This window comes from Lingula anatina, chromosome 7 (genome assembly GCF_051362555.1).
Source record: "Lingula anatina isolate TDL-2025a chromosome 7, LinAna3.0, whole genome shotgun sequence".
NCBI lineage: Eukaryota > Metazoa > Brachiopoda > Lingulata > Lingulida > Lingulidae > Lingula > Lingula anatina.
In genome coordinates this window covers 7,512,119-7,538,355 of record NC_141773.1, presented here as the reverse complement: position 1 = coordinate 7,538,355, position 26,237 = coordinate 7,512,119, and the positions used below count along the sequence as shown (strand labels likewise).

Below are 26,237 nucleotides of genomic sequence, written 5' to 3'. Positions count from 1 at the left end.
ATATGACCATTAAATCTTTCGCGTCTGTCCGTGAAACAAAACTTTTGGCACGCGATATTCATTAGTAATTGTGATGCGTGCAGTTCATATCAGTTAGTCGCGGATCACAACACGGGGTCTGTACCACGTCGTTGGTGGCGGTGGTTCAGTTGTTTAAGTCTGCTGCTGGCGATTTCACATCTTAACACCAATGGGCGACCAGAATAACGCGTCTCTGTAGGCTCAGCTAGCCGAGGGAGAACACAGACACTAACCCCTGAAGTTTTGGTGGAAATAGCGTGACACATGCAGTGACTGATGAGATATGTACTGATGTCAATCTTTTACGCTCAATAATATTAGTCAGCGCACACTCCTTGCTTCCGAAATCAACGAAATGAGTTCGAAATCAACACCATCTTCCTCAGACGACGAAAGCAAGAAGAAGGTGCCGGACATGGGGGAGACGAACACAAACGCGGAAGAAATGTCTCCTTCTGAAGGTACAATGGATTCTCAGGGAGAAAATAAGCCAAATATTTCTGCACCTACCGACGAACAGAACACCGAGGTGTCCACTGAATCGACACCCGGGCCAGACAGTACAATGGAAGAGACAAACGACGATAATAGCTCACGGTCATCGTCGCCGGATCATGAGAAAGAACAAGAAGAGAAACATGTCGATTCCGAACATAGTGATTCAACAATAGTAGAGAACAGCGGAGAAACTGTGTCTGGAGATACAAATGACCTCCGTTCTGGTAGCCCGGCCGACAGTCCTAACGATGAGACTCAAACTGAAGCAGACGATAAAATGACGGAGGAGCCAGAGGGAGCGACGGCTGCGGTGCCTTTGGAAGCAGACGACGGTTTTGACAGACATAGCGTTAATAGTTCTGTCAAAAGTGAAGAGTCTAGGACTACAACGTCACTGACGGGGGACAATTTAGAAATGCACGACAGTGGGGTGTCTTCTGCCCACGAGGTCGAGGACAGAGTGTCAGACCAACATAAACTGGACTCTTTCAGCAATGCTTCCACTAAAAGCGTAGAATCGTCGGAAGTGTCTGTATCCCCAGTATTAGCAGACGACACGGACGATACAACGCTCAAGCGCCATGACAACAATGAAGGGGAGATTACTCCAGAGCCCGAAGCCGAGGTGACCCTACGGAAGAAAGATAAGCCAGGAGATGGTGGCGCTCGGCCGAAGGACCGAAATTCTAAGATAAGAACTAGTTTTAGAAATACTTTGAATTTCTTCCGTAAAATCCCTGAGAAGTTTCACCATAAAAAGCAACCGAAGGAACCACCTCCGCTGCCGAGGGAACTATATGCAGGAATAAGAGTCGAGGGGCTGCCGCAGCACTTTGTCACGAAATACCTCGGCAAACAACCCTGCAAGGGTCTCTTTGGCATGGATCACATACGTGAGCCAGTGGATGTCATGGTGAGAGCTGTCAATCAAATGAAAAAGGGAGAGGACTTGCCGTTGACCCAAACCACGATTAGCTCAACTGGCATTGAAGCCACGGAACATCCAAAAAATAGAGCCAAAACTTTTGAGCCCGTGTGTCACCCAATAGAAACTATCTCGTACGGTGTTCAGGATACACGCTATCCTCGCGTGTTTGCGGTCATCACTGTTGCGGACATTAAAGTAGCCAATAAAGTGACCAACTGTCATGCGTACGTTTGTAACTCGCCAATCTCTGCACGCAAAATGGCCATGACGCTCCAACTGGCTTTTAAAGAATACAAAGTAGACGTTAAAGAAAAGCAAAAAAGCTTCTATCTTCGCTCAGATCATGAATCTGAACCAATGACTGAAATAAAGTCAGATGAGGACGAGGATGAGGATAAAACGCACGAAAATGACGTCGTTGAAGAAAAAGAGGAAGAAAATACCGAAAATGTCGAAGTAAAAGAAAATGAGGACAGTGGCAACATCAACGAGCCAAGTGAGAATAAGGAAACCAAGGAAGATAGTATCGAGGAGTCTGCATCAGCTATTTAATTGTTTTTTTTACTTTAGTTACTTTTAGTTTGAAAAACAGTGTAGTTAGCTATACCTTTGCTTTGCTCGCAAATGCTTCCATTAGGTACACTGGAACCTGTGATTAAACTCCGTCGCCCATCAACTTAGAAATTATAAAGAAAGACAAATTATAAAATGTATTGTCTTTTGTGTTTCTAATCAAATTACAAAGCAAGTTCATATCAATGCTTCCTTTGTATTAAGCAGATTTGTGTCCTTTGTAGACAGGAACCGGCTCACTAAGTTAACTAGAGAGTCATTACTATGACGATTTTAACTGGAACATATTTCAGTCATATCTGATTGTTAGGTCTTGTAACAGCTCAGGCGATTTAAGCGTCCCACCTAAATGCCTGAATGTAAAGCTTGTTACAACTAATAAGCTATTATTTAACTGCAATCTGCACGCACTTGTATAAATTCCATTACCATTTAAATACATATGGCCTACCAGACATGGAATTCCCCCAGTAAGCTATATGCCATTCTTTCTTGTATATTTGTTACAATTGAATGCACAAAGTGCAATACTGTCAGTTAGCGTTGTCTAGGTGCGTTGAATGTGAACCATAACATTTAAATTACAAACTGGTTTTCATTCGTAACATTGGCGGAAAATTGTGAAATATTTTAGAGATCTACGTTAATAATCATTTGATCAATAAACTATCAAATGCGAGTAACAGTGTCTTTCATATCACTGCGTTCCCTTTGCCAACTTTATGCAAAATCACATCTAGTAAGGATATGTTTTGGATGTTTAAATCATATAATATGACAGAGAGCTGATCTGATACTTTTTGGTGAAAAATGTGACTGAGCATACTCGATGAAAGTACAGTAGGTTTCGATCCATGTTTGCCTGTCTGTCTCTATCAAGATTTTTTGCACTCAATTTTCATTTTCTGTTGTTTTCTAAAGGTGCATCATAACATTTATGATATAATAATTCATGTTGAAGTTGTTTTATTCTTCTCTCGTATACTTACCCTGAATCGAAACTTTTTTCATTCTTTTATTTTATTATTATTCATTTTTATTATCTAACATGCAGTTCCAAATTGTTTGCACGGCGTAAAGGTTCGCGTGAGAGCAAGAGTAGGGGAAAATTAATGGTACCATCGGACAAAGACCTTTGCATTTCAGGCCTACCCTACTACCAGACTTGGCACCGAATGATCCTGAATTCACCGGTAGATCAGACCACACTACCCGTTTTCAAGGTGTGTATCAGATCGCATTACACAGTATCATACCCTGAACAAATTTTGAGTAGTGATGCAATGCTTTTCAACCCCCCTGAGAATCGTCACTATCACATCGCGTACTAGGCAAGAGCGGTGTCGCGTCTGATACTGTGTAATGCGATCTGACACACACCTTGAAAACGGGTAGTGTGGTCTGATCTACCGGTGAATTCAGGATCATTCGGTGCCGAGTCTGGTAGTTGGGTAGGCCTGCATTTGCTCTGCAGAATTTTTGAAACTTTGAGGATGGGGTATTTGTAGTCTTTTCGCTTCAGTTCCTAAAGGTGTACATACATAAGGCTTCTGAAAATGTTACACAGTAATTTTTATGACTAAATACTCGGCAAAGCTGCCTTTCAATTTAGACCTTATTTTAATGTAGGTTTTTAATCTTAAAATTACCTCCTTCAAAGAACTTCTGAAATAACATGATGACTATGGCGGTTTTAAATGAATGATGATTCGTTTATATATATCAAGAAATTGTATAAAACATCGCACGGGCGGATTTAGCATTGATTTGAGAGTAGACGAAACTGTGGAAAATTAGACTAGGCGCGAAAATGATATCTTTCAGAAATACCCCCTAAAAGAGCCCAAAGAATTTCCGTGCCCGAAATGGCTTAATATACTTAAACGACCCTACAGAGCGTGTTTATTTGTGATCAGGAGCTACCACAGCAACGCATGGAATCTCAAATATTCATGTGCGGAAAAGAATTAGGCCAGGCCTGTTTTGTTTTATCATGAATGTCGAATAATCAGGCAATGTCAAAGTACATTATTTGAAATATATCCCATTTGTGACCAGGGCATTGTTAAAAAACCCAGTTTTGCAGGTATACAACAGTGAAATGTTTTTGGTTATGGACTTGGGTATGCATCGTAATATAGGGACTCGAAAACATTATCTCCAATTGGTATGTGACAGCCATACTGTCTGGCAAGTCATATTAAGTGTACGAAACCTTCCCCTCGGGTTCCTGGCCGTCAGGAAAGAAAGAAAGAAAGAAAACGGCAAGGGAAAATGTGCATATCACCATGACAAAAGGGTGAAGCTGTCCTTTATTGCAAAACTCAACTAAACTGTACTGCTGGTTTGATCCGAGGTGTGTACATACATTCTCCATGACGCATAGGAAATGTACACAGTTAACTATCTGAATGGATAACTGCTTGGCATAATGAATACTATTCGGTATGTGTCTCGTAATTTAATTCCTGCGTCACCTGTTGATTTGACGGGTGTCATAAGATCGCTTACACCATCTTAATAAAGAACCAAGTCGCCTCTCTCACATCCAATCCTTCCGACCAGTTTAGTTAAGCATAACATGGCATTTTTTTCTCGTCGCTCTCGACTTCCATCACTATAATGTCCAATGTTTTTCACTCGCTTGTCCTCAAAGTCACAATACACGTTGGACCTTTACATGGCACTGTTACATATTTTATGGAGTAAGGGCTTTTACTGTTCATACCCCAAACTTGTGGAACGAACTGCCTTAATATATAAGATCTTATAGTAATTATGACAAGTCTCTTAAAAATAATCTTTTTGTAAAGTTTAATGACTAAAATTTTTGAACTTTTCAAACAAGTTTCTACTTCAGTGCTGTAAATCTTAAAATTTTTATAACGGTATTGTAAAGTGCATTGACATATTAGAAAATGGAATGCGCTACACAAGAAATATTGAATTTCTAAGTTTCACTGATTTTCCAAGGTACATCGTTTCCAGAACTCCATAAAACATTTTAATGTATAAATTCGTTTACCAGTCTACGAGTAGCCTCTCGAAAACGAGAAACTTGTGAAAGTCGTCGTTTTTCTAAAATGTGAACATTCACATATGCACGTCACAATTTCTTCAATGCCGGATTCAAGATGTAACAATTAAGAAAGCTCATACATAAAGAAGCATTTATTTCTCAAGGTATATTCTGCACATACACGTCCACATATGCCTTATACTATACCGAGTACAGGGCGTGGCCAATAATGGATAAAACACTTACACTGGAGCAACGACCATAAAAAACACTACCGATCTTTGTGAAAGTCAAGTTTTGGCGACGCTTCTTATTCGTTAACATTCTAAAATTATCATACAAACGCCATACTCACACTTGCATTGTTCGTGATATTATCAGGGGCTCATACCTTCCACTTTAGTAGTAAGCAAGATGCCCACGTAACAGGCTTTTTGTTTGACTTTTAAAAGGCACAACTTCCGTATCATTTTGAAAACGCGGTAATTCCTAATCTGTACAATTTCTGAAACCAAGTCTTTTCAGAATCACTTTAAAAACCACATTCAAAGAACAATTGGTAAAATAAGTCCTGGTAGATAAATGCAACCTTGTTTTTCCAAATATGGCATTTCTTTTTTTTTTCTTTCATTTATCTCTCAATATTTAGTCTTGGTCAACAACAAATGACAGCTGAGCGTTAAATAAACATCGATGTAAATTATAATCACACCTAACATCATACACTTCTTGCCACTCCTGTATGGGTATCTGACCGCGATCGACTTAAACTAAACGTGCAGAGGACAATAATTCCGTCTCTCCTTCAGTCTAAAGATTCACTGAGAACACTACATTATAATACATTTTGACAAATTGTTATGCACAAATATATATACAATATAAATAAACATTCGAATTCCTAGTTCTCAAAGCATGAGCAACCAGTTCACGATTTATATTGCGACAGTGGCGACACCGAGCTCCCTGGGGTGCACGTGACCAACACGTGACGTGAGGTGTGACGGAAGCCACTGACGTTGACTAGTTAAACAGAATTACGACCTGTGCATCAAATAATATAAAATACATAACTTATTCTCCAACTAAGAGTTCACAGGCAAGTTTCTCATACGTATATCTTGTTTTTTAAACAAAATATCCTTCAAATAAAACCAGAGTTACCTGCAAAATAATGATGTTTCGACATGTAAAAAAACTTATCTTCATTTATCCCTTTTACATAACGGATACACTATATTAGCAGGCATTATATATTAGTTACACTGAATTACAATAGTTATCATGTCATTTAATTGTCAGGTTTTAAAATATGACTGGTTAGTACCCAGTAATACAACAGTTAACATATTTAACCATTTTGTTATTACGACTACATTTGTAATAACACGTACATTTAGTGACAATATTAATGTAATTACTGTAAATAGTGTAAGACATGCGCATGCACTTCCAGTAACTTCATCAAACCTGTATTTCCTTCTAAGAAAAATGCAATTTTAAGTCACAATGTCATTTAACTTAAAACGGTCACATCACTGAACGTAATTGACTCAGTGCGTCAAATAGTTTGATAAACCTGACACCCAAATTACTGTTATGTTAAAAGACTTGTACAGTAAAAAGGCGCTTTACACAGTTTCACTCTAATGTAGTTGCTATGTAACTTTCATTTCAGAAGCAACTTAAGTATCTTTCATTTAATCAATTAAAGTATAAATTTTCAACTTGTGGGTCTTGCAAATTTCTGGTGCTCTCTTTCAATGTTCATTACCCACGTTAATATAATATTCAAATAGTATTGTGAAAACCAATAGTATGAATTTTTCCCCCAGAACCTTTGTTGTAATCAGATATGTAAGGGATATAAAATCCACACAGCTGTATCAAACAGCTAACTTATTATACACAGCTTTCCACAATACAGATATATTTTGAGGATATGGCAGCAGAGACCTCTTTTCTTCAGAATATGCTCTTCAGGATTATCTGAACTTAAAATGGTCATGCAAGCCCCTTGCTGAACTTCCTTACATCAGACATGGCGATGGTCAGTCAGACGCAGCTTCTGCAGAACTAGGAGATGCAACTTTCAACGGTGAGCCTCCATTTTCTTTCTGTGATTGAGCTCGTTTTATGTAGAGGTTAAGCAGCTTCATCTGAAAAAACAATGCCAAGAGTAAGAAAAAATGTTACTCAAAGGTGTTATAAGAGAGAGAGAGAGAGAGAGAGAGAGAGAGAGAGAGAGAAAGAGAACAAACTTATATTCCACATTCTCTCATTTCAAATTTATGAAAAAATAAATTCTAAAAAGTATTTAATACAAAATTAAAAATTAACAAAATATTAAAATATATTAATATATATATATATATATATATATAATAAAAAATCCTGTTCACTACCCACCTTGCTACCATTTAACTCGGTGAGGTAAGGCCTCAGTTCTTCTCCTATGCTCATGTAGACAGCCACAAGACAGAAAACGCTAGCTTTACGCACACTACTCTCCACGTTGTCGTAACCCTTCAGTAGACCTGTCGCCACATCTGCCACCAGAGGCATCATCTCCGCCTTGCTCAGTTGTTCTATTACCTGAATGTACAGAAACAATTCTCTCTACATGGACAAGATGTACAAAATATGGCTGGCAGATGTGGATGGTTTCAGGTGAATTGATGCCCAGAAGAGGGATTCTCGTAATTGAAGGCAAAATAAAAATACCTCTGCTTCATTTAAAAATAAAAAGTAATATTTCCTTACCATAAATGAGGAACAAAATAGATGTGTAATTTCAAACCAGCAAAAAACCTGAAGTTCACATATTAGTCAGGTTAAAAAATCACATACACACCTTTGTTTCCATTTTAATGGCAGCTAAGTTGACAGGGTACTCTGAGGTCTGTACTATGGGCATCAGGACCCGCAAGCTCTGCTCTGTAGGTATGGATTTGGCTAACGTCATTGCACATTCCTCAGCTGCCCTCACAACCTGCGGATACATGATAGAATGAATGAAAACTAATTGTCACCATTCAATTTTAAAAGTAATGGCAAGTATGTTTATCTTTCCCTTTTTTTTTTTTACTAATTCATTAATTTTTGGGTAAAAAGGTTGAATAAAGTGTGGTCAATCGGTCCAATTTTCAGTTGCATTTGGCTGCCAGCAAATTCACCATAACAACCAGCTGTTATTTTAAAGGTACATACGAACCGAGCATCAGTGGAGCGTGGATTCCCAGTAACACATGTAAACCACTTCTACTAGATTCTTATATGACTCAAATAAATTCGACATGCCAAGGGATAAACTGAATAGATCACTCGATCAGCCATAAAAGACCTTTAGACTGCTCCTTTCTTTAAATTTTTGGTTGTAAATTTAACCTACTTTCGCGACCTACTTTCCTGCCCCATTGACATAAAGCTTAGAATACCAGCAGGAAAATCCGTTCAAACATCATTTTCGGGTAAAATTAAATAATGCCTTTTGGTAATTCTCTTAGTTATACTATTTGAAACTTCATGCTGGCATTTGGTTGGTTTCTGTGACCAAAAATTGATTAAGTATGCATCTTTAAGGCACAGAAATGTCTGCTGACATTTTATAAAAGTTAAAAGTGCCTACTAGGGCATGTACGGTGACTCACCTCACGTTCTGGGTCTTTGTGAGCATCTAATATCTTCAGAATGGTGAGTTCAGTATACTCCTTGAATCTGTGTGGCTGGTTCCGTACGATCTCTCTCAGTACCCGCACTGCCATTGCTCTGATGTGAAACTGAAAAGAAAAACCACACATCGATTGCAATTGGCTCCCATTCAAATGTTCTTTGAGTAACCATTAACATGATGCAATATATAACAAAATAAAATAAAACAGAAATAAATTAAAAAATACAAAAACTTTCATTCATTTCCAATCCATGTATCTATTCATCATATCTTCTTACATCAGAATCTCCCAGTGTCTCTAGTAAAAGAAGAAGAATGGTCTTAAAATGTTCCTCCCAAATCCCGACAGTTCCTTCCCTGGTCATCTTCAGGAGGTTCCACATGGCACTTTTCCTTTCTTCTTGTCTGAATAAAATACAATAGAACATGACCTGATTACAGTGGTAAGATGTGACACTTCAATACTGAGACTGGCATTTTTCACTTTTTTATGTAATACTTCATCAAAATATACATAAGAACAGAAATGATTAGTTAAAAAATTGCAATCCCTAAAATTATTTTCACCATTTTAAAAAAAATTCATAGTAATCAAAAGATAAGTTTAGAAAGTCATGAAAAATCATCTTTGTGGTATAATCACAGGAACTGTCACATTTATGGGGAAAAAGAAAAACATTTACACAAATTTGCACAAAAATCTTAAACAACTTTCTTCATAAACATGGCAGACATACCTCTTATTGTGGTTGGATAATTCTGTTAATATCTCTGTAATGGCATCGTTCTGTTCAGTAGGCAATTCTGAAAAGAACAACATCTGATTACTGGACAAATTATACCATTTTTGTTTATAATAAAAGACATTACCAAATCCGCATGAAAAACTTCAGACTGTTGAATTAATTTTTTGATAGACACAATACAAGGTAGCATAAGTGGTTCCAGGCAGATAAAAGAGAAATAACATACCAAAAGCTAGATATGATCTTAGTAAGCATATGCAAAGAAAACTGACACAAATGAAACAATTTAATTCAAGCAACAGGGAATTATGAATACACAGTAAGTTCGTTGTTGTACATGAGCACTATCCACAAAATGAATACTACAAATTTCCTTTGCAGATGAAATTTAACTATAATTTAAAATATAAACTTTAAAATTGGTTACAGAGTAAAACATGGATTTAAACCACACCCTTACTACTGACACGTACATTTGGTCAGAGAGCATGTCATACTGTTCAAGTCACAATCATGCTGGTTGTAGTCAGGGAAAAAAATCATCATGCTATTTAAGGTTGGAATTACTTGAATAAATATTCATTGCTGATTTCATATTTCTGCTCGGATCTAATGTGCATTTCCTACACACTACGTCTAAATTTAGGTCAAATAGTGCTGCATATGAGAAGCAGTATCGAGTGCAGGGGGAGATATACAAATGGGAAGTTCTACATAGCAGGAACCTTTCAAAAAGGCACCCCAAAAATATGTTGATAAAAAATTGTTTTTATTTGGGCAATCTAATTAAAACAATCTATAAATAAAAAATAATAAAGAACTATATAAAGCAAACAAATCTGGTTTGAATATTTTCCTTTTGGATTAAAATCATGCAGTTTTCTACATTTATCACACAATTGTTAGTATTACGTCAGGTGTTTTTCTTTTTTAATGAATTTTTTACATCTTTGTTTTTATATTTCATCAACCCTATATTACAGTGTTATCATATGCTGCTGAAGATCATGCCATACAGGAATATTTCATTCACTAAAAATGGACAATTGTATATGAATAATGATTTTGTTAGTAACTGCTGATATATAATATATTTTGGGGACGTATGTATTTTGCTCCAGCTGTGAAAGAAAAAAAAAATGTTCTTTTTCTTGCTGTTAATACATTAAACGGGGACTTGAAAATGTGCACCCCACCCAAACTTGTAACTTGCAACCAACTTAAAATAAAGCATAACACTGAAAGCATTTCCATAGCTGCAAATAATAGACTTCCAAGTTGACGCTCCCAAATAACCAAAATCGGCACGATAAAACAAGTGAAACCAATGTTCTCTCCACAGAAATACAGTTCCGAATTCAACATATTGTAAAAGAATACAGAAGACATGTAAGTTTATATGCATAAAGTGTAGCCACACACAAAGTAACATTTTGTTTAGAGTCCAGAAAGATATATATATAAAAAAAAAAAAAAAAAAAAATTCTTGACATGCATGCATTTTTAAGTCCCCATCTTTAATATAATAACAGTAATAAAATACAGTGATTGTTATGTCAAGCAGTTGATTATGATATGAGAAGTGATCAGTAGATGCCACACAGCCCCAGGCGAGCTGACCATGTGCCCATGATGCATTGTAAAAATGGCTTACTGTGCAGCCTGCCAGAGGCAGGGATATTGAGGCTTTGTAACAACGTAGCGAGGTGAACTGGAGAATATAACAAAAAAACACAGCAACTCAAACAGTTGCAAAGAGAGAGAGATGAAAATAAATATGGCATGATATTGTAACCCCCACATAGAAGCATTTTTATTTAATATACAGAGGCTTTATTCATTAAGGAGATATCTTGAAATGAAAATAAAGGGTTAGATATGATGCGCTCAGATGTTACATATAAGATATGCATGAATCTTACAATGAATTAATAGAATTAAGAATATAACACATAATATTGCCATTAATCCCATCCAATATATTTTCCTTGGCGATATTTTAATAGCCCCACAATGAGAGTGAGAAAAAAAAATTGGAAAAAAAACTTATGTCCAATTGAAAATAAATCACATAATAAATATAAATAACCCTTTGGGTATCAAAGAACTTAAATTCCCTAAAAATCCTCTTGCAGTCTTCATGCATCAAATAAAACAACTTTTGAGAGAGAGATCATTGTTTAAGACAATCCAAAAGGAGTTTTGACATTTAAATGCTGTGTAAATTATGCACTTCTTTTGAACGCACGCAACAAACATGCATTTGATTCAATGCAGATTTGTCAACAACACCAGTGTGTTTCTTAAAAAATGTCTTTAAAAATATCTCAAAAATAAAGAATTTAAAAGAAAGAAAGAAAGAAATATACATTTACTGTGAAGGTATGCATACTGAACACAAATTTTCTTCATGTTAACTATATGAAGAACATCATCACTGCAGGTCCTATTCAATCCCAATCAAACACAGCAGTATTAAGTGTTTGTTGTGAAATTTTACCAGTCTCAACATCACTTCAAACTGTACTTTCCTAAGTAATGTAGATGTTTCCAATCAAAATTCAGACCATGCAAACCCTCACTGAAGTAAAATGCATTTTAATGAAAAGAAAAAAAAGTTGCATAAACAAGATATGAGTTGTACAAACCTTCACTGAAACCTTCGTGTAATAATTCATTTTCAACATCAAACACAGCTTCCTCTAATGCTGCACGGTCATAGCGATTAGGAGTCTGATTCTGGAAATAAGGATAATTATATTAGTTATAATGTAGAACTAATTTTTTTCTTTGTAAAAAAAAAAAAAAAAATCAAACACATACCACATTATAGGTACATTTAAAATACAAGTAGTTACATACAAGAGCAATGAATTATGTGCAGGAAAATAAGTTTCAATTTGGGCTCAAAAGAAGCACATTAAAAAGTTGATTAATTAAACACTCACCCATACAAAAAAAATTTTGAATACATTCTGCAGATACATTCAATTTCCATATAATGCATCAAAATGCTTTTTTATTAACAAAATAATTGGCATCTTTTTCTACTTAGCACTTTCTTTTTCTCCTTACCTCCTCTTTATATATAGCAGGGTCATAATGTGTTTTCCCTTTATTGGCTTCTGGACTCTCCCCTCGCACGTCAGGCAACGAACTCTGAATACCACTATCCTGCGATGTGCTATCACGTGCTTTATGAAAGTCATCATATGGATGGTGGTCTAATTTGCTATTATAACTTAAGTTCTGAATGTCAGCAGAAGTCTTTCTTATTGAGTTATAAATATCTTCAGGGTTCATGTTTTCTGTTTCTCCTTCATAAGTAGTTCTGAAATGCAACAAACTAGATTAAATATGTTGTAAACTTTTCTATACTTCTAGTAACCGGAAAAATAAGGTGGATTTTATCATGTTAAAGCCCTTCAAGCCAGGATTTTCCTACCAAAAACTCACTTCTAACAAATTTTCCTGAGTAAACAGCATTTTTCCTGGACTTATCAACCTTTAATCATCCTTTTTCTGACACTCGCCATAACCCTGTAACAATTTTGGAAAAAGGAAAAGAACAAAACCCAATACTGACCTGGGAGAAGTTTTATACTTTGGTGACGACCTGGCAGGCGGACTGGCAACATTTCTTGGGGACAGGACTTCTGTCTCGGAGTTGGCACTCCTAAGGTGGTTGTGAAGGATCTTTGTGGCACCATCCTATGTGGGGAGAAAAAATTATAAATAATCAACAAATAATTAAACTGATAATTTACAAAATATGATGAAGTGATATCTGACAATGAGCAATTTTTCAAGAGACATTGTCCATTTGAGGAAATGAATTAAAATCCACTCAAGGATAATATCTTTCAAGGTAAAAATATGCTATAAAACAGAGATTAAAACTTTGCCGAGTACCCACAGACTATAAAGAATGTTGTCTTATTTATGGAATGTGTGGTTTACTTGGTTTTATACCACAGCAGATAACAAAGTATAATACCCAGACCCTGTATATCTCACATAAGCAGTGACATAACTTACCTGGAATGTTTTGGGTAATACTGAGAGCATAGATGAGAACTCTGGCGTATTCAGACTAAACAGCGCAATGAGGACCGACTGTGCTGCCTGGAACGAGGGGACATTTAAAAAATATATATATTTTCAATAGTTACTTCCTCCTTATTCTTAAACATAATTATATCTTCAACCAATTGTAATATTTATTACAATCCTAATAACAGGCTTTCTATTTAATTTAGTATAAAATTTATTTTCTTAAATCCCTCTCTACCCATACAAGGTTAAAACATCACTGCGCTCTGTAAGCGGCTATTTTCAACTTCCAATTTTCGTTTATTGAGAGATTAACGGGCTCTCTTTATATAATATTTAAGTCTCCTTTTGCTATCAAGTGTCATTATGAACATGATGTTTCTTACAAGATTTGGCAACTTTATGATATAACATATTTTACGATGTGAAATGATATATGCCAAGACACAAGGCTAGTATGCTATGCTCTGGTCTGTTACCCAGCATATATGTTGTGAAATGATATGATACATGACATGACACATATCATATACTATTGTGTCCTCCCCAGCCCTCACCTTCCTGACTTCAGCACTCTTTGGTTCCGTGGTCCAGGTAATGATCCTGGACACCGCCAGCCTGGTGTCACTGGTGCTGGTGAAGTCTGCAGGATCCATCAGCAACACCAGCCCCTGCAGGTACTGCAGCAGACCCGTCTTCACCTGGAAAATGTAGGGGACAACATGTGGTGAAACATGGGGGACCAGACTTACGCAGTTCATACTTCTCAGATTGGTCTTTGAAATGGGATACAGCATGAAAATCACCATGTTCATAAAGTTATAATTCAAGATAGAACTGTCTGTTAATATTCATGCAAATTTGATAAGTAAGATTTTTAAGTCGGGATATCTTAATTGAATGCCAATTTTAAAGGACCAGATGTTGCACATAGCAAACTGCATTAAATGGATAAGTAATACATATTAGAATCTTAAAATTCCGGTAGCTGTTAAGATGTTAATTATCATGGTATTGACAGTTTACCAACAGAGTTGAATAATACATGTGTAGAAGTAATTAACAGTTATCCTGATGAAAATTACATGAAATATGGTATTAAGTCGGCATTATGCTAAACATATATGGGTATAGGGTCATTAAAAAGTTACAGAGTAACTATCTATATAAGAAAGGGGTTCAGCACTGGATTATCTAGAAAAGACCACTATTCATCAACATGCAGTTCGTAAAAAATTGTCTGGGGATCAAGAAATATGTTGTTGTTGAAGCTACTGTGTATATTACCACACAGAATTACAATGAAATGAAAGTTAAAACTTAATATTTGCCTGAATCAGTCGTTAATACAAACTACATGCACTTTTGCACCTTGGTTATTTACAAAAACAAATGTTGCTACTATACATAGTATAATATCCAATCACTAAAAAAACACTATAACACCAATAATTGTAATTTGAGATCATCTATGTTAATATGAAATTCTGTTTATAACAAAAAACATTCAAAACATCAGGAGTCACGTCACAGTGAAGCAAACGTCTGACGAAGTTTACACAAATACATACAGCAGTGCTGAATTAAATAACTTGCGTAAATATACACATAAAAATTGTACAAAACTAAGTTAATAATTATTAATATCTACTCCAAAGAGCAATGTTAGGTAAAAAGAAAAACTTATGTTGTTATTTTAATTAAATGTCTATTGTTTTAAGGAAGTTGGATCGCAAATTACTAAAAGCTGACATTTGTTGTCAAAGAGTACATGCAGTTCTGGTTTTCAGAAAAAAAAATTGATGATTAGGAAAATTTAAAATACTTTTTAAAGAAACTTAAACCAAGAAACAGTTAAAAGATGGAAAATCAGCCACTTAATGCAGAATAAACTACTATTTAACTGTTCTGTTTTTGTTTAACTTTAATGTTTAATGTGCACTTATTTTTTCTCAATTATATAATTCAGATTTTTCAATTTTTTACATCAGTTTTAATACAACTTTTGTAAGTAACTGACAGTCTTTTTTTTATCAATTATATTTACTAGGTAAGTGTTGAAACTCTTTAGATACTTCATTATAAAATAGGAAATTCCTTTAATTGACAAGGACTCACTTCTTTAATCAGTTAATAAGCAAAGATATTAAGCTAAAAGGAGTTGTTTGTTTTATGGTTATCAAAAGGACTATGTAAATTTTACACACTAATATTTTCATAATTTTCCAGAATAAAAAAAAAATTCCATCTCTTCATAATGCAATTGATTTTACGACAATCATTTACATTTTTTCAGAGCTTAGATCATTAAAGAGATGTCCATTTCATATTTTATATGACAAAAAATTATTAATATCTAATGTCTCATCTTGGACATTTGTTACACTTGTGCCATCTGTGCTTCAGATTCCAACATGACTCAGCAAATATGCAAACTCAAAATGAATATGCCATAAAAAAAGTATTATTAAAAAATTACCAAAGCTTGACCATAATTGCATTGTTTTCATTATTGTAATATGGTTGCAATTAACAAAGCACATACAGATGCTCAAAGCGTTCATACAGGGGGGGCATGCAGTGGAATGACCAGGACACGGAAGCCATTTTGAACTTTCACTCAGTTCCATTATATACCTTAGGTCGATGCCTTTCACCTTTCTCATTAATATTTATTATGTGAAATTGAATTAAGCAATTATATGAGGGGGGGGGGGGGGGGAGTACAAGAAAAAAATGCATGTTTATAAAAATTTGCATCGTGCCTTAGCATTTAAACCATTTTCAGGCATGACAAATGAAATTCATTTTTTAAAGCCATTACTAAACTTCATCTGTCTCTTAAATTTCCCAAAAGATACAAAATTCATTTCAAAATGGCTTCTACATCAAGGACCCCCTGCCCAGGTCACCCCATAGGCTGCATGCTGTCAGAGATTACATGTTTGTTTTTACCTTCAGCTGAAGAGGAGGGGGAAGAGAAAAAAAATACAGACCTCGTTAGACAACATGCACTGTATGGCTTTCACAGTCATGAATATATGTCTCATTTTAAAAAAGAACTTTAAATGTAGACTATAATGTTTTCAATGCACCAATGTGTACTTAGGATGACTCATTTAAAGTCACAATAAATATCAAAACAAAGATACTATGGTATCTTCAAAGTGCCAATTTCATGGCATTATTTCAATATTGTACCATTTTATGTAAGATCCTACAGTGGCAATGACTATCTGAGATTATACAAAATTCATGTCAAATATTTTTATGTTATTCCTTGTTTTAAATGCAGTATTTCAAAACAAAATTCATTATACAATAAAAATATTTTACACATATGGCTTTAGAAAAAAAATTAATCTATGAAACATAAAACATTTAAAGTTAAAACTTCAAACTATGGGGACCTACCATCTGCTTTTAACTAACCTAGACATTTATATAAAATAATTATTAAAGCTGCACACTTTACATATTTGAGGCTAGACTACAGGGCTATATGCTGTTGTTCTGCTTCCTTCAATTTGTTGCCATTAAAACAGCATGCTGTAGAAATCATTTATAGCTACACAACATATCAGGTTATAGAATGGGCTATACAGAGTCAGCTAGTTTTGGTATTAGTCAAGATATCCTTTTCAACAACTTACCTTCAGGTTGGGTGTCTGAGTCTGATCTATGATAAATTTTGTTATGATATTAAACTGCTGGTCATAACGGAAATTGTCCCTGAAAGGATATGTAAACGGAAGAAGTGAGCTGATTTGACCTACAAGTATGTTTTTATGTTATCGCACTGCTTCATTTAAATAAACTTTACATATATCTCAGAACTTCATTTGAGAAGATATTAGGCATTCCATTAAGAAACTATAAATTGAGGACATAGAAATGTCTTCATAACAATTATCTGGTGGGAAATTCAATATTTCTCCTTTCCTTGAAAAATACTCAGTCTCCCTATTAGCACATGGCAAGAAAACTGCCACTTAAAGACATACACTGCATACCTTACGGCGTCTAATGCGCGCTGCACCTTGGTGTACACAGATCCAAGCATGTCTGCGCCAAGCTTTTGAAGAAGTCGCGTGATGAGAACAAAGAGCCAGTCATGCAGCATGTCTTTATGTACATGCACAAATTCAGCTAAGACTTCAAGAAACAAGCTAAATACCTGGAATGTAAATCATTTGTTAGTTTTTTATCCCTTTTTTTTTTTTTTTTTGGGGGGGGGTATAAAGTTGGGGTTGAGGAGTTAAAATATTGAAAAAGATCAAATAAAAGTTTATTATAAAATATTTAACAAAATTCAATTTAAACCAAAAGGGTATTATTGACAAGTATAACAAACACCAATTATCTAATCTAAAAGGTCAATTAATTCTATAGATTTTGGTACATTATTTAAAGTAGTTCTAGTAACTCTTACTAGCAATATCAATAATTTCATATCAGATTTTAATTATATTTGAATACTGATTTTAAAACATCTACTATTCAACACTCCATAATTCTACCATAATTAAGTTTGTTATTATTTGATTTACTATTGTTGTTGCTGGGACACTACTGTACCATATGTTGTAGCACTTGTCTCAAACTCTAACATTCATGTTTAACACTTAATTATACAACTAAGAAAACTAAAGAAATGTCACAAAAACAGAGGTCACGTCAAAAATAAAAGGCCAAAGGTCACTTACTTTTCCATGAGGATCATGGAACATTCTGGAAAATATGTCTGTCATTTTCTTTAACTCTACTCGACTGAAACACAAAATATGAAACTGTAAAAATAGCCAACAAAAATTAAAATTGTTCATTTAATAAGGTTGGGTAATACAGGAGTATAGAAACGACACAATTTTGACAAATACTGTGATTTGCATTTTTTTTCACACTTTGGCAATTAGCATTCTACCTTATAGTATATTAATACAAGTTCATAAGATAACTGAAACTTTGTTCCTCTAAATTCCACAAATCTTTGTAGTTGAAACATCCATGATGATGCCTGCACTATCTGCTCTACTTACTTTAGCATTCTCATCCCTTGCAGTAAATTCTGTAAATGGAGCAATGCCTCTTTTCTCTCTGCCCAGGAACCACTGGTGAGACCAGTCAGGATTTCTTGGATATCCTGGGGAAAGTAAACAGATCATCAGAAAACTGGTTGCTCAATGTCACAATACATACAGGCCAGTAGCCATCGGGTGTCTTATTCTGAAAAAGGAGACCTTTAATATGTAACCTTCATGTATGTAAATCAAATTTTACCCAGAGCGGACATTATCCGGGCAAACAAGGCAGCAAAGCTGTCAAATGTACAGACAAAAAAACAGAAAATAAAGATGCAAAATAGGTCATTTTGTCAATTTTGATGCAATAATAAATAATGCTTATAATAACACAGTCAGTTAACACTGATTTTTAATCATGCACAACAGATAACATGGTCAATAACAGGAGCAGATCCAGAGATATTTTCTGACAGTATTCCAAAGTATCTTTGTTGATCCATCCTACACTTTTGATGGTCTTCCAACAGAAAAAAATTGATACCAGTCAATGTAAACTTTAAAATCTGACCGTCATCTGAAAGACCCAGAAGGCGGCCTCAATCCACCCCTGCAATAAGATAACAGTTTCTGGACTATGAGAGTTCAAATTCACATAATGAAAATCCCAATATTTGAAAAATGTTGACAGTGCATAAAATAATATTACATAATGTTTAAAGACATAAAAACCTATGCAACTGCTTATGTGGAAATACAGAAAATCTGAAGAGCTTCAGGTGGATGGAAGTTGAAAATGCCAGTGTTTAGAAAAAAATTAAAAAGAAAACACACAAAAAAAAAAAAAAAAAATTCCAATAAAGCTGCTATTCAAACTTTTAATCTTGCTGTATTAACATGATATGAATAACCCCAATGTGTTTGAGGATAATAAGGCACTGTTATTCATCTGTAGCATTAATGTTGGCATTACAATTTTTTTTTTCTTTTGTAAACTTATTTGCAATATTAAACAAGATTTACCTGCATAATTATCACCAATTCCTAATTATGTGACACAGTTAAGAGAGCTTAACCTATAGGACTTGAATGGGAAATCTCAACGTGTGTTTTATGTAATCTTATTTAATGGGCACTTGAAAATCAATTAGGCAAGTAATTTTATAGCTCTGAATTTAGCTACTGATTATCCCAAGGGACAATTACCACCATCCATAAACAGTAGCCCCATATAGCACTCCATACAGCTGCATTGCTTACAATACAGAAAACAATCACACTGATTTCCAACACAAGCTACACTTCAGTCCTATGAAACTTTTCAGTAAGTTAGAATATCATAAGTAAAATGGTTTTTCCTTAATGGTCATCCTAGCAGCGATGTCCAAAAAAGGGTTTTTTTCATCTTTTATGCAATTTAACATAATGCTTAACAGCACAATGGCCATCAATTTTTAATAATAAAGTAAATGTATCATTGCTATTCAAAAGATGTGACTAGCAATGGTATTCAAGCCAATGGAAGTTCAAAGACTAAGTCACACCTTGAAAATGTTAATATGTGAAAATTTTAATTGTAACAAAAAACTATATAATTTCCAAGAAAGTTAACCGATATAACAGCTTTTCCAACTGAAGCTATAATTTAGTGCTATACTACATTTCTATAAGTTTGAGAAGAGTAAGTGACTTGGTTTTCCTTTAATGGTCACTATGGAGGCATTGTCTAAAATGGGGTTGTCTTAAATTTTGATGCAATATTACATAATGCATAACAGCATAATGACCATCAATTTTTAATAATAAAATAAAAATATCATGGATATTCAGAAAATTTTTTTTTTTTTTTTTTTTTTTTTTTATTGCATATCTCAAATAAGTACAGATTTCAGCAAAAAATACAAAATTTATAAATAACTAAATAAAAATCACCCTCACTCTCTCACTCACTCACTCACTCACAAAGAGACAGTCATTTGCAATATATACATATATATATATAGTTACTGTGTCATTTAATATATATGTCAACAACGATATATTGATAACCTAATAGTAAAATACTTAATAATACTTAATAAATAATATGATCTAATACAGATAAAAACAAATATGTGTTTTACTATCAAATATCGGCAGGGGAACATACGCAGATAGAAGATATCAGTCCAGGAAGAGAGGCTGCAGCTTTTTCCATTTTTCATTAAATTTATCTATTGTCATGTTTCTCAGACTTATATTTCTCTCTGCGATGTAGGCCTGTCTCCATTCTATTTTAATATTTTCTATGTTCGGGGTAATGTTTTTCATTTTAAATTTATATATAATAAATTTTGTTATGATCAGCAAACTGTTGAGCGCATTGCATTTCAAATTTGGAATTCCTAGAATTATATCAGATGCTGTTAATTGTAATACAAGTCCAGTCTTTAAATGGATCCAGTCTTGTATTTTTGCCCAAAGGGGAGCAATTACTTTGCACTCAATAAATAAGTGTTGAAGAGTTTCAGGGTGTTCGTTACAGAAGGAGCAGGTCTCTGTGTCTTTTATCCCAATTTTTCGTAAAAAATTATTTGTAGCTAAAATTCTTTTTGATACTCTAAATTGAAACCAGCGCAGTTTAGTATCTAAAGTACATTGGAAAGGAATGTTATTCAAGATTTTCCACTCTTCAGCTGTGAGAGGTTCTTTAGAAAGGAGTTCCCATTTTGACATTGCATTAGTCTTTTTCATTTCGTTTGAGTTCAAAATATTGTAAAAAGGTTTCCCCCCTTTTGTAAATTTTAATAGCCATTTAAGTTGGGTTGAAATTATAGGGAGCTCAATTTTTTCGTGTAAATTGTCTATATTCATTTGTTTTTGAAATTTTTTTACTGCGCATAGTATACTTGTGAACGTAACATAATTTATTATATTCCCGTGCCTTTCCTTGAACTGTTGGTATGTGAGGTAATTTCCCTCTGTATCGATCAAGTCATTTATGTTTCTTATACCTATTTTATTACAGGTTCTTATAAGAATAGGATTGTTTTTTATCCGTATTTTATCGTTTAGCCATAAACATTCTTTTAAAAAATGTTCTTTTGTATCAATCTTTTTATTCTTTAACAGTCTGCACCATGCATCAATGACTTGATTCCAAAAAGCATTTTTTGATCCGTTCTTAATTTTTTGCATTTCAGATATTCCCATTTCAGACCAGTGTACACCCTTACTTTCAGGGATCAGACTAAGGAAAAAGAAAGACCATTTTGAATTTTTGTGCATGATTCTCCTGAGCCATGAAATTTTTAGGGAATCAATATAGTTTCTAATATCGGGGACTTTTATACCTCCATTTGAGTACGACTGTGTCATTATATTTCGTTTTACTCTTTCAATATTTCCATTCCATATGAAATTAAAGCACATTTTTTGTATTTTGTCTACATATTTGTTTGGTATTGGCAATGTGGAAAATAAATGAGTCATTTTTGGAAGGATCAGTGATTTAAAAATTACATTTCTCCCCAAAACTGTTAGCGATCGGTGAGTCCATTTTTTCATAGTTCTTTCCATATCTTCGAGTTTCTCTCTATAATTTTTCTCAATCATTTCATGTAAATTTACTGAGAAATCTATTCTAAGGATTCTGAAAAAACGTTCATTCCAATCGAGATCCAACTCTTTACACATGCTCTCTTGTGAGTCTTTCTTGCTTCCGAACCAGTTTAATTTAGTTTTTTGATTGTTCATTTGTAGTCCAGAAAATTGGGAGAATTCATTTAGAACCTTTAGGGTATTTCTTAAACTTTTTTCAGTCCCATCCAACACAATAGTTGTGTCATCAGCATACTGGAAGATGAGAAAAGTTTGATTATGTATTGTAATGCCTTTTATGTCTATTTCATTTTTTAACATGATACTTAGTATCTCAGCACAAAGAATGAAAAGGTAAGGGGAGATGGGATCCCCCTGACGGCAACCCCGAGAAAGATTGAAGAAAGAAGAGGCAAAACCATTAACCAAGACACACGAAGAGGAGTCTTTAAGGAAGAGTTTTATCCATTTTATGATAGATTCTCCAAAGCCAAAGAATTCAAAGGTTTTTTCGATAAAACCCCAGTCGATTGAATCGAAAGCCTTAGCAAAATCGATTTGCATCAACAGACCTGGTATTTCATGTGTGTCACAGTATTCAATTAAGTCGAAAATGGTCCGTGTATTCTCACCTATGTATCTGCCCGCCATAAACCCATTTTGGTCTTCATTTATTAATATTGGTAATACTTTCTTTATTCGATTCGTTATACATGCCGAGGCAAGTTTATACACAACATTAAGTAGTGATATCGGTCTTAGGTTTTTTAACGAGTTGGTAGGCTTATTATGTTTAGGTAGAAGGACGATTATACCCCGGGTAAGAGTTATAGGTAGTTTGTCTTTTTCGTATGCCTCGTTTATACATCTTATTAAAAAACTATTCAGTTCTTTCCAAAAGAATTTGAAAAATTCGTAAGTAAACCCGTCGGTACCTGGGCTCTTTTCATTTTTCGTTTGTCTTAATACTGTATAGAGTTCAGCGTAGTTTATCTTTCCTTCGAGCGAGGATGCTTCGGCTTCGGTCAATTTTGGAGTTTCAATATTTTCCAATCGAGTTTTTATGTCTACTGATTTGTGATTTTGTTTCTTAAATAAATTTTCGTAAAAGCGTGCGGTTTCTTTGAGAATCTCATTTTGTTCAGTAAGAATATTTCCGTTATCTGTTACCAGTTTAGTTATTGACTTATTTGTAAAATTGCGATTTTCCAGTGCTAAAAAGTATTTTGATGGTTTTTCTCCGTATTCTATCCATCTTTCTTTTGATCTTATCATTATGCCTTTTACTTTTATTTTTCTTATATTTTCCAGTTTCATCTTTTCCTTATTTATCATTTCAAGAATTTCTTCTTTTTTGTCTAATTCGGCCTCATTTTTAAGATCATTCTCTAGGTCGTTTATAGTATTTTCCACTTGTTTTTCCTCTGACTCTCTTTTCTTTTTTATCCTAGCACCAAAAGCAATCGTTTTCCCCCTAATTTTCATTAAGAGAGTTTCAAGAAATAGCCCATCGCTTATAGTTAACTGTAAAGAATGTCTGTCAATATTCAGTATGTTATCTCTATTATAGGGCGCTGCTGCATACTCTAAGATAGTTTCATTGATTATCTGCTTTACCATATCGGCATACTCACTTTCATATAAGTGGGAGTTATTGAATTTCCAAAAACCTTTTCCGTGTTTAATTTTCCTTTTTAACTGTAAGTCCAGAGTTATAATGGAGTGGTCGCTCTTATAACCTGGAATAATCCGACTATCTTCGATATAATTTGTAATGGTTGTGGAAACAATAAAATAATCTAACCTTGCCTGTTTAAAAGGCGTAGGCTGCCGCCATGTATACTGTCTAACATCCTCATGCATTTCCCTCCATATGTCGTGCCAGTTATGTAATTCCATCAAGGTATAAAGTTGATTAGAGGCCTTGGGGTTATTTTTATGTTTATAGTTATATGTGTCCTTCTCTTGGTTTAATACTAAGTTAAAGTCCCCACAGATAATATGATCCTGATTTCCAAAATTCATTATTGTCTCGTGTATTTTTAAGAAAAATTCAGGTGAATCATTATTGGGACCATACAGATTTATGAGTGAAATGTCTTTTTCATCTACTATCATACTAAGAGCAATAAAGTTTCCGTTAGTGTCTTTCTGAACCTCCTTAATTTTATATTCAAAATTATTGTTAACCAATATTGCAACTCCTCTTGAATTAGAGGTTCCATGACTGAAAAAGCATTTTAAACCCCATTCAGCTGCTATATATTTTTCCATAGATAATGTACTATGAGTATCTTGTAAACAGTAGATGGAAAAGGATTTCTTCCGCAAGAAATTGAACACATCTAACCGCTTATTTCGGTCCCCAAGGCCCCTACAATTTACTGAGCATATTTTAATATTTGATTTGATCTGTGTATATCTACCAGGTTTCTGCCGCATATGTATATACGACAGAAAATAAATTTACATCGCACAGTCATATTCTAAGTGTAGGTAAAGCAATCGTACTGAGGTATCGAATCTAAGTGTTTCGTTGTTGCAAACTAATAGGGATAACTTAACTACATATATATCGGTTATACTATATAATGCATTATCAAATTCACTTCCATCCACCCACGCATACAATAGACCACTTGTACCCATTCTACCAGAATTGACATACACACCAAGACAAACTATCGAAAACACACACATACACAGGATAGTACTACTAACTAGTAATTAAAAAAAAAAAAATAATAATAATGATAATAATAATTTGATGCTAGAGCGGCTAGCTAACAGTTACCGCTCTGCTGTTTATAACTACTTTCAGTTTTACATTGATTTTTATTGTCTAAAATTTCAGTGTCCGTATAAAGTTCATTTTCAGGCTTATTGTTTTAATTTGGTGTCGATATCGTCGAATATGTCGAATGTATATCGGCGACCGTCATTTCTTATGGCAAATATTCTGCCATTGAAGTACCAGGCTGAATGTACAGCTTCTTTACCTTTTAGAATTTTGATCAACTCAGCATTTTTCTGAGTAATGTGATCGAACATTATAAAGTTACCTTTCAGTGCTTGTCTATGCTTGATAACTTTCGTTTTTTCCTCGGTGTTAACGAATTTGGCTATAACGGGTCTTGCGCCACCGCTGTTACCTGGTATTCTGTGGATTCCCAGAATTGAGGCGGGGCTTATGTCCACATTCACCTTTTCCTTCAGGATGCGGCAGAGGTCTCTCCTCAGGTCTTCTTTTGGTTTTTCCGGCCAGTTTAAAAACTTAATGTTGTTTTTCTGCGAATACTGCTGGTTGTGGTTTGCCATTCTCACAGCTGTTTTCGCCAAATGGCTGGTTTCTTTTAGGTTGTCAAGGGACTTCCTTGTGTCACTGATTTGTTTGGAGAGTTTCTCACGCAGGGATTCGTTTTCCAGATATAGAGCATCTATTTTCTCGCTCAGGAGGCTGAGTCTATCAGTCAAGTATTGTTGCATTTCTTGTTTAATATCCTCCTTCACCTCCTGCTTGATTTCATGTTTCATTTGGGCAATGATTTCCTTAACGTCAGATTTTCTTATCATTTCACTTTTAATCTCTGCTAGAGTAGCTTGGATGGATCGTAGTTCGTCTACCGTAATGTTTTCTGTTAAGTCCATGCTGTTTGATCTTGTTCTTTTCTTCTTTTGTGGTCTTTTCCCACTGGCATTGCTGTGCCGTGTATATGCGGGAGTCGAGTTGATCTGTAGTTGCAGCATTTTCTTCGGGACTTTGTCTGAGGTCCTTTGTCCGCTTTGTTCGTTTTCGCTGGGGTTATTAGATGCCATTGTGTCTATTGTTCGGGTAACAAAGGAACTATAGCTTCCGATTGCGTAACGTTGAGCACTTCTCAAATTTGACAGTTTCTTTCTGTACGTATAGATATAGGCCTATAGTTCAAATGAAAAAATCCAAATCTTCACGTTATAATGAGCGTTTTTTCTATAATGAAGTGCGTTACCTGATACAGTGTACCTTTATAGTCCACCTGTAACTTTGTTATTTCGATCAGTGTCCAAGGAGAGATTTCATCTACAGAAAACAGCAGAGCGTTTACACTAGTGTCTATAGCGTACACATGTCACGTGACTCTTTTGA

At 34.7% G+C, this 26,237-nt stretch overlaps 2 protein-coding genes across 10 annotated transcripts in view; one reads left to right on the top strand and one right to left on the bottom strand.

Annotated features, from left to right (window-relative positions):
- LOC106154026 (uncharacterized) lies at positions 1–2,699 on the top strand. The gene has a single exon (XM_013528239.3). The coding sequence runs from the start codon at positions 377–379 to the stop codon at positions 1,997–1,999; it is 1,623 nt and encodes a 540-aa protein (XP_013383693.2). The 5' UTR covers positions 1–376; the 3' UTR covers positions 2,000–2,699.
- Positions 2,700–5,176: 2,477 nt separating this feature from the next.
- LOC106154031 (CLIP-associating protein 1-B) overlaps positions 5,177–26,237 on the bottom strand; it is a 90,201-nt gene continuing 69,140 nt past the window's right edge. For 8 of the 9 annotated variants that reach the window (XM_087017930.1, XM_087017931.1, XM_087017932.1 and 5 more), the window contains 16 exons: positions 18,551–18,654; positions 18,218–18,281; positions 17,525–17,688; positions 17,165–17,243; positions 14,069–14,212; positions 13,497–13,583; positions 13,045–13,169; positions 12,534–12,789; positions 12,107–12,197; positions 11,113–11,169; positions 9,450–9,516; positions 8,991–9,117; positions 8,690–8,818; positions 7,894–8,031; positions 7,449–7,634; positions 5,177–7,198 (listed from right to left, as the gene is read on the bottom strand). In XM_087017930.1, the coding sequence (XP_086874056.1) occupies positions 7,091–7,198; positions 7,449–7,634; positions 7,894–8,031; positions 8,690–8,818; positions 8,991–9,117; positions 9,450–9,516; positions 11,113–11,169; positions 12,107–12,197; positions 12,534–12,789; positions 13,045–13,169; positions 13,497–13,583; positions 14,069–14,212; positions 17,165–17,243; positions 17,525–17,688; positions 18,218–18,281; positions 18,551–18,654 (1,926 nt within the window). In that variant the 3' untranslated portion in view covers positions 5,177–7,090. The remainder of the gene's footprint in view (positions 7,199–7,448; positions 7,635–7,893; positions 8,032–8,689; positions 8,819–8,990; positions 9,118–9,449; positions 9,517–11,112; positions 11,170–12,106; positions 12,198–12,533; positions 12,790–13,044; positions 13,170–13,496; positions 13,584–14,068; positions 14,213–17,164; positions 17,244–17,524; positions 17,689–18,217; positions 18,282–18,550; positions 18,655–26,237) is intronic. The other variant, XM_087017926.1, reaches the window with a different exon arrangement.